This window comes from Colius striatus, chromosome 19, assembly GCF_028858725.1.
Source record: "Colius striatus isolate bColStr4 chromosome 19, bColStr4.1.hap1, whole genome shotgun sequence".
In the NCBI taxonomy this organism is placed as follows: Eukaryota; Metazoa; Chordata; class Aves; order Coliiformes; family Coliidae; genus Colius; species Colius striatus.
In genome coordinates this window covers 1,847,795-1,860,807 of record NC_084777.1, presented here as the reverse complement: position 1 = coordinate 1,860,807, position 13,013 = coordinate 1,847,795, and the positions used below count along the sequence as shown (strand labels likewise).

Below are 13,013 nucleotides of genomic sequence, written 5' to 3'. Positions count from 1 at the left end.
TTGGAACGTGGCAATGAAGACAACATTTTACATACATGGACAATTAAGTTCATCTCATTCTATAATTGAGCTGCCTCTGTATATTCCATTTATGGTAATTCTCACTCCATCTTAATCTGTAATTCAGAGAAGAAGCACGAGACAGATTTTTCTTTTCTAGTGCCTCTTCTACACTCTTCACCTTGGCTGTTCCACATAGGGGCAAATCTCAGATGAACTCAACCACCAGAGCTCTCTGCCGTCAGCGTGTTGCCCTCTTGGATCTCCTGTGCTTCTGGAGTTGTGCAGCCGTCTCCTGCATCCATCCTTTGGTCTGCATCCTTCTGCCAGGCCAAAAGCACGGACACTGGAAGTCATGTTCCATCCAACAGACACGTCCATTTTCACTGAAGAAGCAGTCTTCTGCATTCTTGCATTTTCCTACTTATTTCTGCCATGGTCTCACCAAACGACCACCAGCAGCCTTTTTACTGAACAGCCAGCAGTCTCAGCCTTCTCAGACGTTGATGCCATCACAGCACAGGGTGGATTGAAAACCTACACATCTTGGCCAAAACACTTCTCTGTTTCTTAGGAAACCCCTTGTCTCTTCATATCGGCTTCAGGTCACCCATGGCTACTTCAAGCAGCTGTATTCTCCTTACAGTAACATTACAGCTTCATAATTCCACAAAACCCCCTTCCCAGACAGCCACAGCTTTCAGTACTGTCCACTGTGCTGCCACTTTTAGCATTTGTACAGTTTTACTCCTTTCTCTGGCAGAAGACCATTTTATCGTGTCCATATTCACATGTGGTTCGATAGTTCACTAGTCTCTCCCAGCACGTTGACCTGGCTCTGCAAGCCCTTCTTCTCCATGTCTATCTTTGCTTTGATGCTAGTGCTACAACTTATTTCCATACAGTGAATATTAGCAAAATGTTTCACCAGTACAGAAGGTTCTGTCTGAGGACAGACTGCAAGTGCCAGGTGCAACCGTCACGGTCATTTTCAGCTCAAAATGATCCCAATTGCGGGCGGCTTTAAGAGAAAAAACAGGTTTTTCTTCACACACAAACCTATTTTCTGCCCCAGGAACCTGAATAATTGTTTTTAGAAGTTCCAAATAGTTAGATTTTAGGCCTTAAATATATTTGCTACAACTTGAAAGATGTAATGCCCTGACTCCACTTCCATTGCTTACTTCATAGCTGTCCAAGTGATAACAGTTCACGTAACAGTCAAGTACAGTAGTTTAAGAAAACTGCAAAAACTGATTCACAGAATCACCTTGCTTTGCTACTTGAAAGTACATGGAAAACATCCTGCAACATTAATGCTTTCATTGTCCATCAGTGTAATGTCAGGTAGGGAAATCCTGGCTTCTCCACACACACGGCTGAAGACCAAGACCAGCTTTTGATAATTACATCCACAGCATTTTTTGCTCTGACACACCTTTGGTCATACCTGTTTAGCATTTTTAACCATACAATAGCAGCCTTTCACCCCACTCCTCACTCAAACACACAGACAGTACTACTTTTAGGTAGGAAGCATAATCTCAGCCTCGTGGCAAACCTTGTGGAAAAAAAAAAAGCTGCATTGGAAGAAATATTTAACTCCAAACACAAACAGCAGTTCTCTACCGAGGATCAGCCATTTGATTATTAGTCTATGCTACACTTCAATGTAATAAGAGTGCTGTTCTACTGGGAATGGTGTTCCTCAGCTAAATGAGCTGCTTTCAGCCTGCCTGGGATTACCACGGCACTTTAGAGAAGCAGTATGGTGTCATCCCAGCATCCCAGCTGACACGCCATTCCCGCTACACTGGGTGGTTAAGGCGGTATACAAGAGGTATTGCTGAGTACAGTCAAGAGCTGATATATCAACCTACAGAAATTGTGCTACCTATACCTCAATCCTAGGCTCTGAGAAACACTAACAGTCATGAACTATGCAGGTCATTTAAAAAAAAGTATTCTTTGAATGTCCAAGAAATCAAAAAAGGACGTTGTTAATGTGTTCATGGCAGGTGTGTTTGTTTCTTTTTTCAAGCTAACTGACATGTGGCCCGTATTAGGCACAGGGACATACACAGGTACTAAGGAGGAGGAAAAAAAAGCAGCAAAGCATGGAGTTGTTACTTTGAAACAGATTCTTTTCACAGTGTAAAAAAGCAGTATTTATCCACTCCAGCTTTGCTCTAAAACCAACAACTGTTGTGGCTTAAGTGATGCAAAATAGATGAAAGATGGATCATCATTTTTAGTTTTGAAGCATTTAGCTTGTTTCAGTACCTACACTAGTAAGTGCCCTTTAAAAATCCTAGGTATGACAGTGTAAGAAATAGGTCATATTTGCACTCCAGGCACCAGCCCAGCCTCTCACACTCCAGAGATGCAATTTATTCTCAGTTTGAACAGCTGTATGCAACAGTCAGCTAACCTTGCCCAATCACTTAGGGTTTTCTCTTTTCATAATGCATGTAGAGGTTAAAAACCCTGAGAGCTTTTAAGGTAGAACTGACTGGCAGCAGAAGTTTCTTGAAATAGTTAAGGAAGGGCAAAAAAAGTGACACAAAAATACTTCAACTGTAGGGATCTAGGGGCAAAAAACAGAGAAAGGTAATTTTCAGAGGTAAGTTTTGAGTTTAACTATATGGAGTGCTTTCAGTTATCCAGTGCTTTAAAAAAGAAAACAACAATTGGGTTATCTCACAGACTTGTCCTCTGCTCTCTCCTCCATCTGCCCAGGCACAGAGAGGCCTCTAACTGTACAGCAGATGGTTTACTTGCAGCCCACAGCAACAGTCTTTCAAAAGGTGTTAGTCTTGAGTCTCCTAATCAGAGAGAAATGAAACAGTTAACCCGATAATCCACAGTAGAGACACAGACAGAAACCTGAAGGAAGATTGCTATTCACAGAAAACATCAAGTAAGACTAAGAACGATGGTGAAGACCTGACAGGCTCTGCAATCCAACCCATCCATCCATCCATCCGTAGCCTTTCAGGGCATACCACTAGTTTAGGTAAGAGCCCAAACCAACTGTCTGCTCCCCTCAGTCACGATCCCTACACGGGGCTGGTGTTAATTGCTTAATTGACGCAGGTACTATCATTTCTTAAACTGAGCACAGCCTGAGGCAGCTTCCCTGCATCCAGTACCTGGCTTGCATCAGTTTGCTGACAGACCTTACTGTCTGTAGCAGCGCTACAAGTGAATGAATCGAAGTCCACGGTTATGTCTTGAACGTTTCTTTCATTGGCATTGTCAAAGCTATTTTTACCATGTAGCTGTTTAAGGTGTTTCCTCAGAACGGGTTTATGCGCAAAAACCATGTCACAGTAGTTACACTTATGGGGCTTGTCCCCACTGTGCAGGTTGAGATGGTCCTGTAAGGAACATTTCTGGGAGAAGGTTTTCCCACAGATCTTACATTGGAACGGTTTGATGCCCGCGTGCACTCTCATGTGCCGGTGGAGATTGCCTTTCTGAGTGAATGTCTTGCCACAGAGCAGACACATAAATAGTTTATGCATCTTTAGGTGGTTGGCATAGTTTTCCAGATGCCGAAACACTCTCGTGCACTTTGGACACTGATGGTGCCACTGGAGGCCTTTGTCTATACCTCGGTTGTTAGGCCCAAACATATCTTTAGAGGCCAGAATGATGTTATCACTGCCAGCATACGAAAGGGCATAGTTGTGGAGGTGGTTTTGTTCTATTTCACTTGCTCTGTTTTCAACAGTGGAGTTGATGAGAAAGTGTTGAGGCTCTGAGGAATGCAGTGCAGTTTGTTCAGAAGAAATAAACTGGTTCTGATCCTTCTTATTCCTAACTTCTGTTACCTCCCCAATGGACTCCACCTTGATGATCTGAATGTCACTGTCCTCCATGTCCATACTGTCTTCTGAAGGTTGAATACAAGGTGAATCTTGCTGCAGAGAGTCATCGTCTCCTTGGTGCTCCTTCATCTCAGAGGAGTCGCTTTGCTGTTCACACTCCTTGCTCTCCAACGGCTGTTTGGGTTTTATAAACTTCCAGAGGGCCTGTGTGCACCGTTCCACAATGTGGCTCATCTGCAGAAAGCTTGCAGCAGTCAAATAGTTTACCAGTTCCATTTCAGGAAACTCCAGAGTGCCACTGTAACAGGACAGGAGCAGCTGCCTCCCCACTTCCGAGCTCTGCAGGATTGAGATTTTTACATCTCTGGAGTCATTCAGTAAGAACTGATCTCTTAAAAAGGGAGAACCAGCAGCAAATACGATTTTATGCCCGTGAACTTCAACGTCATCGATATGGACCACAACATCACAGAACTTGTTTTCTTCCCTCAGTTTGTTCATTTTCTGTAACATGGAATCCCCATAATTGTCAAACTTGAAGTGAAGAATCTCTGACCTTTCTGACATTTTGGCACACCTAACAAAAAGCAGAAAGAAAAAAAGAGGTGAGAACTGTTTGTTTTCAAAAATGCAAGTTAGAAAGGCCTAAAGCAATAACAGAAGGTGTGTGTTTAATCAGGTGTTTTATCCTACATAACTACTGAAGTGTCTCACAAGTTAAAAGTAACCTGTAACACATGTTCCACTCTACTTGTCCGACATTTAAAGAGAAGCCACGTAAATATTTTTAGCAGCCTCTCTGCCTCCTCAGAGATTTTGCCTTTACCAAATAACAATGATATTCTTTTAGCTTTTGGTTCTTATTTCCTTGAATGCCTGAAGAGCTTTCCTAGCAAACAAAGTCAAGGTGAGACAGAACCCGGCACTCACCAGCCCCATACAAACGTCCCTCTTAACCTTCTGCATCTGTCATATACTGCTCCTAAGAGCTACAGCCCAAGAGAAACGGCTTCAGTTCCTGTAGGACACTCCATGATTTGCAGCAATATTGACACAGGCAGTATTTTTGACCATCTTTTGTCTTTCAACAGTTCTTTTAAGAATTTGTAAGTCTACACTGATTCTTGATGAGACTCTGTTCATGCAATCCTGACAGAGGACTGGGACTGCAGGGAGCGAAGAAAACCAGGGGAGACCACATGATACAAGACTTGGTGAGATAAAATAACAAATCAAAACTTACACCTCTCAACTATTACAAACACCACATCAAGCCTGAAGCTTATAGGTAAAAGCAGATACTGCTCTCTTGGGGCATGAAGTATCAGCTCAGCACACACATCAGGAAATGGAGCCATGCTCAGTGTGATGAATTCATACATAACAGTATTTCTCAAAGTATCTGCTCATCATGGGCTGTTTCCATTTGCTGATCAGTGACCTCCTCACTACTCAAGCTCACCAATGTGAGCTCAAGCTCTTTCAATGTGGGGGAAAGGATTTCAGAAGCCTTCAGAAACCCACGGAAAGTTCAGGAGTGGGCAGCAGCCTCATGCTGCAGTACCACCAATTCTGCTGACTCCACAGAAAGTAAAGCTGCCAGTCTTAGCCAGGATGGTGCTGCCGGACTCATCCTCGTTTCTAGGACAAAACATTCCTCTGGCAATAGCTTTTTTCAAGTACAAAAAGTACTGATAGATGATCCTAAGTACTTTCTGTGATTTTCAGGCATTATCAAATTGTCTCTCTGTTTTCCTGGAAGTGATGAAGGAGGTCCTCTACTGAGCCTGGCTTTTTCCACCGTGGGATACTACAGTACAAATGCAGCTCAACAGACCACACCACCGTAACGCTACACTGTGCTGTTAACCGGACACAACTGCTAGAGCCACTCAGCGCTCCTCAGACACATCCCGGCAGTCACTTCACGAGAAACTGGAGATAGAAAAGTGATTTGTCTCAACACACACGTTCCATTTCTACTGCCACCGATCTCCGAGAGGAAGAAAAAATACACGAAATGAACCTCCAGTCCTCTTTTTCGGGAGGACGGCCGACGGAGCCCCACTTCAGGCTGCCGCGACCCTCCAGCCCTAACGAGGCCAGCAGAGGTGTCCGGGAGCACCTGCAGTCGGGGAGCAGGTGCTTCTCCGGCAGCTACCGGCGGGCAGCCACCGGCCCCTTAACATGTATCGCCCGATAACCGGCACAACGATCTGCCGGGACGGCTCAGCCAAAAGTCGCCAGAGATTTTCACAGCGATGCCCGAACACCGAGTCCTTTGCCAAGGCGAGGAGGCCGCTGTCCGCGCCCGCCCCGGCCCGGCCGCCCCGCTCCCCGGCCCCGCGGAAGGGAGACAAGGGGCAGGTACCTGTAGCGCCGGGCCGCGTCCCCGCGCTGGCACCCGCGGCCGCTCCTACCGCAGCGCACGCCGCGGCCTCCAGCTACGGACCTAGAGAGGGGAGGAGAGGCGCCGTGAGCCGCCGCCCGGCCGTGGGGTCGCGCCGCCCCAGCGCCGGGCCGGGCCCGGCCGCCAGCCGCGCCCCCCGGGCGGCCCCGCACCCCGCCGCGCCCCCGGCCAGGCCGGGCCGCCCTCCGAACGCGGCCGGCGGCGGCGGCGGGGGGAGCGGGAGCCACGGCCCGGTCCGGCCCGCGCTCCGGGGCCGCCGCCCGCGCCCCGCCAGCCCGCCGGGACCTACAGCCGCCGCCGCAGCCCAGCACGGCGACTCGGAACCGCATTGTTCGGCCGCCGGAAGCGCTCGCGCGCCCTCCGCCCCGCACCCGGAAGCGCCCGGCGGGACGCCCGCCCCCTCCGCCGGTCACGTGGTGGGCGGCAGCGGCGGCGCAGGCCGGGCACCGGGAGGCAGCGGCAGCGGTAGGTGGCGGCTCGCGCTGCCGCCGGGGTCTCGCCCGCCCCGTCCCCTCGGCCTCGGGCCGCCCCCCGCTCCCGGCGGCCCCGGCCCGCTCCCGCGGCGCTCGCAAAGTGCGTGCCGGTGCTGCCCCGCCGCCGCTCCGGGACTTCTCCGCCCCTCCCCGCCGCTGACCGGCGAGAGGCGTGCGGGAGCCGGGGTCCCTTCTGTGCCCCGTTACCGATATGTGCCTCCCCTGCCCCCCCTGGGCCGTGTCTCCCTTCCTGGTGCGATGCCCTCCCGTGCTCTGTCCCCTCCGCCCACCGGCAGCCGGGGGCCGCGGCCTCGGCGCGGAGCCGCCAGGTAGCAGGCCCGTGTGGCGGCGGGAGCGGGGCCGCCCCGTCTCGCACAGAGCCGGGCGCTGCCAGGTACCCGGATCGAGTCCCGGGGCGGGCAGGGGGCGCCGGGCTGGGCTCGCCCTCGTCAGCTCTGCTGGCTCCGGTTTGGGGGGAGCGCGTGGAGCCCCTCGGCTCTTTGAGCCCTTCCAGCGTGGGCCCCCACCGGTGTTCGCGGGACTCCTGTGAGCACGTACCGGAGCCGTCGGGTTTCACTCCCGCGGGGGGGCCGTCCCGTCTCGGGCTGCGCTGGGCTGCTTCGGGGCTGGCGCTGTTTTACCGGGCAGGCGCCGATTTCCCATCCTGATTGCGTCGGTTGTTGTTTCTATGTGGGTGCTAAAAGGTGGCATTTGGTTGCGTTCAGATCTCTGTGTTTGCTTTATGTGCAGTTACCTCCGTGTTTCGTGTTTTTTGGATTCTTTTTTGCCTTCTTGTTGGCAAGGATATGTTTCCTTCACTTAAAACATTCCCAGAAGATAATGTTCAGGGCTGCTCGTGTCTCTTGGGGATTAAAATTGGATTAAAAACGAGTGTCATAAAAAAAATAAAAAGTGAAAATCCAACTCGTAGAAGTAGGTTTTCGTTTCTGTTGTTTTGTCTGTTCAAGGCATTTTCGGGGAGAGCAGGAGAAGCAGAAAAGATACTCGGGAGACACTTGGAGGGAGAGAAAAGGTGGTGTTTCTTTCTTAAATACAAGCTGTAGATCAGGCACTGTTTACCTGTATTCTTACACGGATATAGCTTGAGCTGTATTCCTTATTTTATTCTGCTGACAGGTTTGGTTAAAGCACAGCTTGATGCTATTTCTGAGATTGTTGTCTACTTAGAGAATGCAAAACTGCATGAACTTCCCCACTGATGACTAAATCACCCGAACAGAGTGTTATTTTTAAAGTTCTCTACTAAAAGTAAAAGGTCAAGGACCTGAGCAAACTTATTTTTGTGTACACAGTAAACAAATTAACAAGTAGAGCTTGGCAAAGGTGTTTTCCAAATGCAAGCACAGACAGCTTTTAGTAGCATGCACCAGACAGAACTCATTCCTTTGGTTCTTTCACAGCATGTTTTGAAATGCTATGCTTGGCTGACAGGTGTAACTCCAGTTTTGTTTGAGTCTTAACGAGACAGGAACTCCAGCAGTATGCAGAGCATCACGTTGGGAGTTTGTTTAGCCTCTGGCTGCGCTGCCATCGTCCTGGGCCTGCGGCCTGGGCTGTGTCCTGCACGGCCCTGCTCCCCCATGCAGACAGCACATCGATGTGCCTGATGCTGCTGGAGCAGCCGCCAGCAGCGTGGATGAACCAGACGTAGTTAATTAATGCCAGTGACATTCTTGTGATGGGCTGCTAAGGCAGTGTCAGCAGTTCTTTTATAAGCCGTGGTTTCCCAGGACCTGCCGTATGTTTCTGGGATTGGGGAATTTGCTTATTACAAGAGTTTAAAATTAGAGTTTTGTCCTCTGAGCAGATAGTGCAAATCAAGATTAAAAGCAAAATTAAGCTGGTAATAACTATGAAACTGTTAAGCACTGTTAACAAAGATTGCATTAGCCTAACTCTTGTGTTTTGCCTTATGCTTATTTTTGCATACAGTGTCTAATGATTCACTCAGCTTCCTCAGATCTGCTTTTGACAAGAGGAGGGGGGATGAAATTTGAGTTAGCATTATCTCCAAATGATACCTTATTTTCTGTCTGGCTCTTGAGGCTAGTGGGAACATCTGTGGCTGTCAGTGTGTTTTAAAATGAGTAGAAAAGTTGGTGCTGTAGTTGTTTTTTTTTATTAAGCACTGTCTTTAGTCATCCTAGATCTTTTCTTATTCACAGACAGTGTTCCACTGGCTATCTTGCTTTGTTTAGAGTGCAAAATACTTCTCGTTGCCTTTGGGAGTGTGTGTTGTACAGGGAAGGTGGATGAAGATTAAATGTATGATTATTCAGACTAATCATGGGATATGAGAGAAGAAAAAGGTTACTAGTGACTGGTCACTCTTGTGTGTTGTGAGATCTTTTCCCCTAAAGCTGCAATAAAATGCAGGCAGTGTGTGTATACTCAGAAAAAGTCAAGCCACAGCTCTTTTCCCACGTGTCTGTCAGTGTGACACCACTTTTGCTCCTACATTTGTTATGTTGCTCAGACTGAAACACCTGGCATGGCCACTTGTAACGATGGCATTGTGCTGGAGCGGTTTCCAGGCTGTTTTTCAGGACTCAAGGGATTATTTGTAGAACAATAAGTCTACGCTGTGTGAAGGTAAAAAAATCGCATGTCAAGGTTGTAAAGAGCTAAGAGGCAAAAGAGTGCTGGCTTATTTGTCATAATGTAGCTTTGCAAAGTACATCGTAGAGCTTTTGAACTCTGCTACAAATTCCCCTTTTCAGCCATATGAGGATGCTAATGATGAGAAACAGGAAAGCAGGACGTGGTGTGCTTTGGTTGAACTGTACTGGATGGTGTTGTTAACCTGTGCAGAAACAGAAACGACATTATTTTCAGTGAATCAATTTGCATTGAGTCAGTCACCTGAGTGTCTTGGCTGTGTGGAGTCTCCTTATTTTCCATGTTTTTTAACGTTGACTTGGTGTTTTTATAATTTAGGGGACAGAGGATATAAGTTGGTTCTGCACACCAAGCTTTCTGATTTCATCAAAGTAGCTTTCTGAATTATGCTGTTCTTCAGTAATGTAGTTAATATTGCTCTATTGTTCTTCTATATCTGATGCATTCTTCATCAGATAAGCTGTACCTTTGTGGAATTGCTATAGGAACTCTATCTGAAGTAGAAGAGCTGAGTAGGATCTAAATTGGGGGGGAAAAAAAATCTCTTTTCCTTTCTAGTCTGCATATCTGCTCTTGTGCTTGTTCTCTTTCCTGCTCTGAAAACCACAACTTTAATAGATTTTTTGTTGCATTCATTGCTAAGGGTGCTATAGCTGCTGTTGACTTGGAGTTAGCTGCTGTTCGAAATGGTTCAAGATGTTCACAGCTGAAGTATTGATCTTTCTGCTCACCCTCTGGCTTTTGTGTGGCTGTGGATGTTCTGAACAGCAGAAAAGAGGTGCTCCTTGGAAGTGGTGTGAGACCAGCCATAGCTACAAGTGCTGTGCTTTGCTTGTGCATGTCTCAAGATGGCATTAAGCCCCCAGTCTCTTACAGTAGTGTAAGGGGTGAGACATTGGCTTATTCTGAGAAACTTTAGAGCTTCAGATCTGCATTTGGCTGAGGTGTTTTCTCCTGCCTCTCTAAACTAAGAACAGAAAGCTTCAGTTCTTAAGGCAAGTTGTGTATATTACTGTTGAACTCAGTCACCGCTGGTGATTTTGTGTTCTGACTCTGGAGTAGTCGTAAGCCTGCCACACGTAATTGCTCTGCTGGTCTTTGATGTGTGCCCTTCTAGACTGGCCTGTACTTTAGTGAGCTCGTAAGCTTTCCGTTGTTTAGTTCTGCCACTTGGGGTTGTCCAATTCAGGTAAAACGATCTGTGTGGTAATCCACCTGGGACAAAGTGAGAGCAAGGAACAGAGGAAATCAAATGCATGCATAGAAGAGTATAGGGATGTGGAAACTTTGGTTAACTTGGGGCAATATTTTAGCATTTTTAGTGTTTTCAGACCACCTTAACTATTGTAGCATTAATCTGGTGAACCTCTGTGGACAAGTCAGCGTGATTGAGTAACTGAGCCTTGCTTGCTGATACATCACTAATAAACAAAAGGTTCTTACAGTAGTCTTCCACATTGTCCGCTCTTATCTTGTGTAATTTCAGTAAGACTTTTGCTCAATGCAAATGTGTTGGGCTAATTGGGACCTTCTGCTGTTGCAATTCTGCATTGTGAAACTACTGCAGAGGTTAGGCTGCGCCAGCTGTGCTCCAGGACCAAGCCTGGCGTCTGTTTGCGCCTCGCTACTCAAAAAGCAGTATGCAAAGGCACAGAATACTTTTTCTTTAATTGAAATTGGTGGAAGGTTTCAGTTTGGAAATAGGTGAAATTAACACTTCAAGCCAGACGCACTGTACTGAAATGAATAGCTAAATTGATCCTTGCCTAGATGATCTTTACAGCTGCTCATGATCAAAGCCCACTCATTCTGTCTGAGTGTGGCAGATGAGTTTGCACTGTTTGAATGAAAACAGCAGATCCAAAGGATATTAAGCATATGAAGCTTATTTTTATTCTGTTTCAATAGATTTGATTTAGTTATTTTCAGATGATCTGTGTATTACAGGGATGGTGCAGGAGGGAACTTGTATAGAAATGTTTTAATGTGAATTTTTTAAACAAAACTGTCTTTAAAAATGAGAACTCTGCCTTATCTTTAAGATATATGTGAGTAATAGCAGATAGACACATACAGTGGGTAAAACTTTCCACAGTATCTGAGTTTCTCAGACAGTAGTTGTCATAGCAAGTCAGTGGATCTTAAAATGTGGAAAAGGATATCTAAATACCTTAAATGTTTCTGAAAGTTAAACCAAATAAGGATGGGTATATTGCTATACCTGAACAACTCCCATCTCTTCTTCCTCTTATACATGGCTTCAGCTATCCAGTGAAACATGTTTCCGGACCATGAAGTGACTCAGTTGGTAAATTAATCAGGTTAAAAATAACCCAGAAGAAAAAAAATCATTGTTCTCCTGGCAGATTTCATATCATACTGGTGGCTTTGAAGGAAGGGTATTGATAGAAGTAAAAGCAGACTTTGCTATCTTTGGTGCATTGTTCTTGGTTCAGCAAGGAATGCAGTGAGCCATGCCTGTGGATATGCCAGGCTCCTCCATTGCTGGGCTGCTCCATTGGAAGCCAGGTTGGGACAGGGCTCTGCCAAATGGAAGGCAGGACATGAGACTGAAAAAGCACTGGGGTTTGGTCATGCTTGGGAGTATGTGAAGATCTGAGCCATCGTGATAAGGGTATATTTGGGTTTCTGGGAAATGTAATCACCCATTTTTATCACAGCAGTCTGTTTTGAGCCATAGATTCTGAGAATCTGTGCTGTGTAGAGTTCAAGGTGTGCAGCTGAACTTCACCTTTTGTTCCTTTCTTCAAATGCCTCTCAGTGCCAGTTCCAGCTTTTTAAAATCCTCTGTTGGCTCTGGTTCTCAGTACTGATCCAGCCTACGCTGTTCTTCCTGCTTCTTGGAAGTCTTTTCTTGTATTGTTCCTTACAGTACAGAAGATTCAGCATAGATTCATAAAGTGCTATATGTCCCAAGATTTTAGAGCATCCTTACCAGAAAATATGAAGAAATAGGCCTAACTCTTGTTTTGGGGGAAAATAATGTCAATGCATCATGGAACGAGCTCTAACAGCTGCAAAAGTAATTTGTGAAGGCAAATAGATTATATGAAGAAAGGATACTTTATAGTTCTGGCTTTGAGTCTTTTGTCAGCAGGTGTAGTACATGTTTCAGGAGCTTGTTTTGTGCTGTGTGTAGAAAATAGTGCCTGAAATAATCATGAAATACTGCAAAAAGATTTACTGCCTTCCCTTTCGTGAGCTCTGCAGACCAGTGCTCCAGCAGTAGCGTGTGTCTTGGCAAAGTCAAAGCAGGCCGTGAGTGTGCTCTGACAGAAGAGTTGTAACTTGGTTGTGCTGTCAGATGTGTTACTTTTTATGACTAGTCATCAGGTTTCTGAAAAGAAACATTTGAGCATTTCAGCATGAAGTTTTATTTAAGTATTTTTATGATTTTTGTTTTTCAGGAGTTTATAACATATTTAATCTCATTCATGAATCGAACTTCCTTTTTAAGTCATGGATGACAAGGCTTCTGTTGGAAAAATCAGTGTCTCTTCAGACTCGGTATCCACTCTTAACAGTGAAGATTTTGTCTTGGTTTCCAGGCAAGGGGATGAAACACCATCTACCAATAATGGTAGTGATGATGAAAAAACAGGACTGAAGGTAAGAATTAATAACCTGGGTTTCTTC

General features: G+C 46.2%; 2 protein-coding genes across 3 annotated transcripts in view; one reads left to right on the top strand and one right to left on the bottom strand.

Annotated features, from left to right (window-relative positions):
- Positions 1-43: 43 nt before the first annotated feature.
- ZBTB26 (zinc finger and BTB domain containing 26) lies at positions 44-6,628 on the bottom strand. The gene is made up of 3 exons (XM_062011857.1): positions 6,533-6,628; positions 6,205-6,285; positions 44-4,410 (listed from the first exon to the last, which is right to left on the bottom strand). The coding sequence occupies exon 3, from the start codon at positions 4,398-4,400 to the stop codon at positions 3,084-3,086; it is 1,317 nt and encodes a 438-aa protein (XP_061867841.1). The 5' UTR covers positions 4,401-4,410; positions 6,205-6,285; positions 6,533-6,628; the 3' UTR covers positions 44-3,083.
- A 13-nt stretch (positions 6,629-6,641) lies between these two features.
- RABGAP1 (RAB GTPase activating protein 1) overlaps positions 6,642-13,013 on the top strand; it is a 68,043-nt gene continuing 61,671 nt past the window's right edge. The window contains exons 1-2 of one of the 2 annotated variants that reach the window (XM_062011843.1): positions 6,642-6,708; positions 12,785-12,986. In XM_062011843.1, the coding sequence (XP_061867827.1) occupies positions 12,837-12,986 (150 nt within the window). In that variant the 5' untranslated portion in view covers positions 6,642-6,708; positions 12,785-12,836. Of the gene's footprint in view, positions 6,817-12,784; positions 12,987-13,013 lie in introns of both variants that reach the window. The other variant, XM_062011842.1, reaches the window with a different exon arrangement.

What these genes read in the sequence shown, in the direction of transcription:
- ZBTB26 (XM_062011857.1), bottom strand. Translation starts at nt 4,400, where the DNA reads ATGTCAGAAAGGTCAGAGATTCTTCACTTCAAGTTTGACAATTATGGG.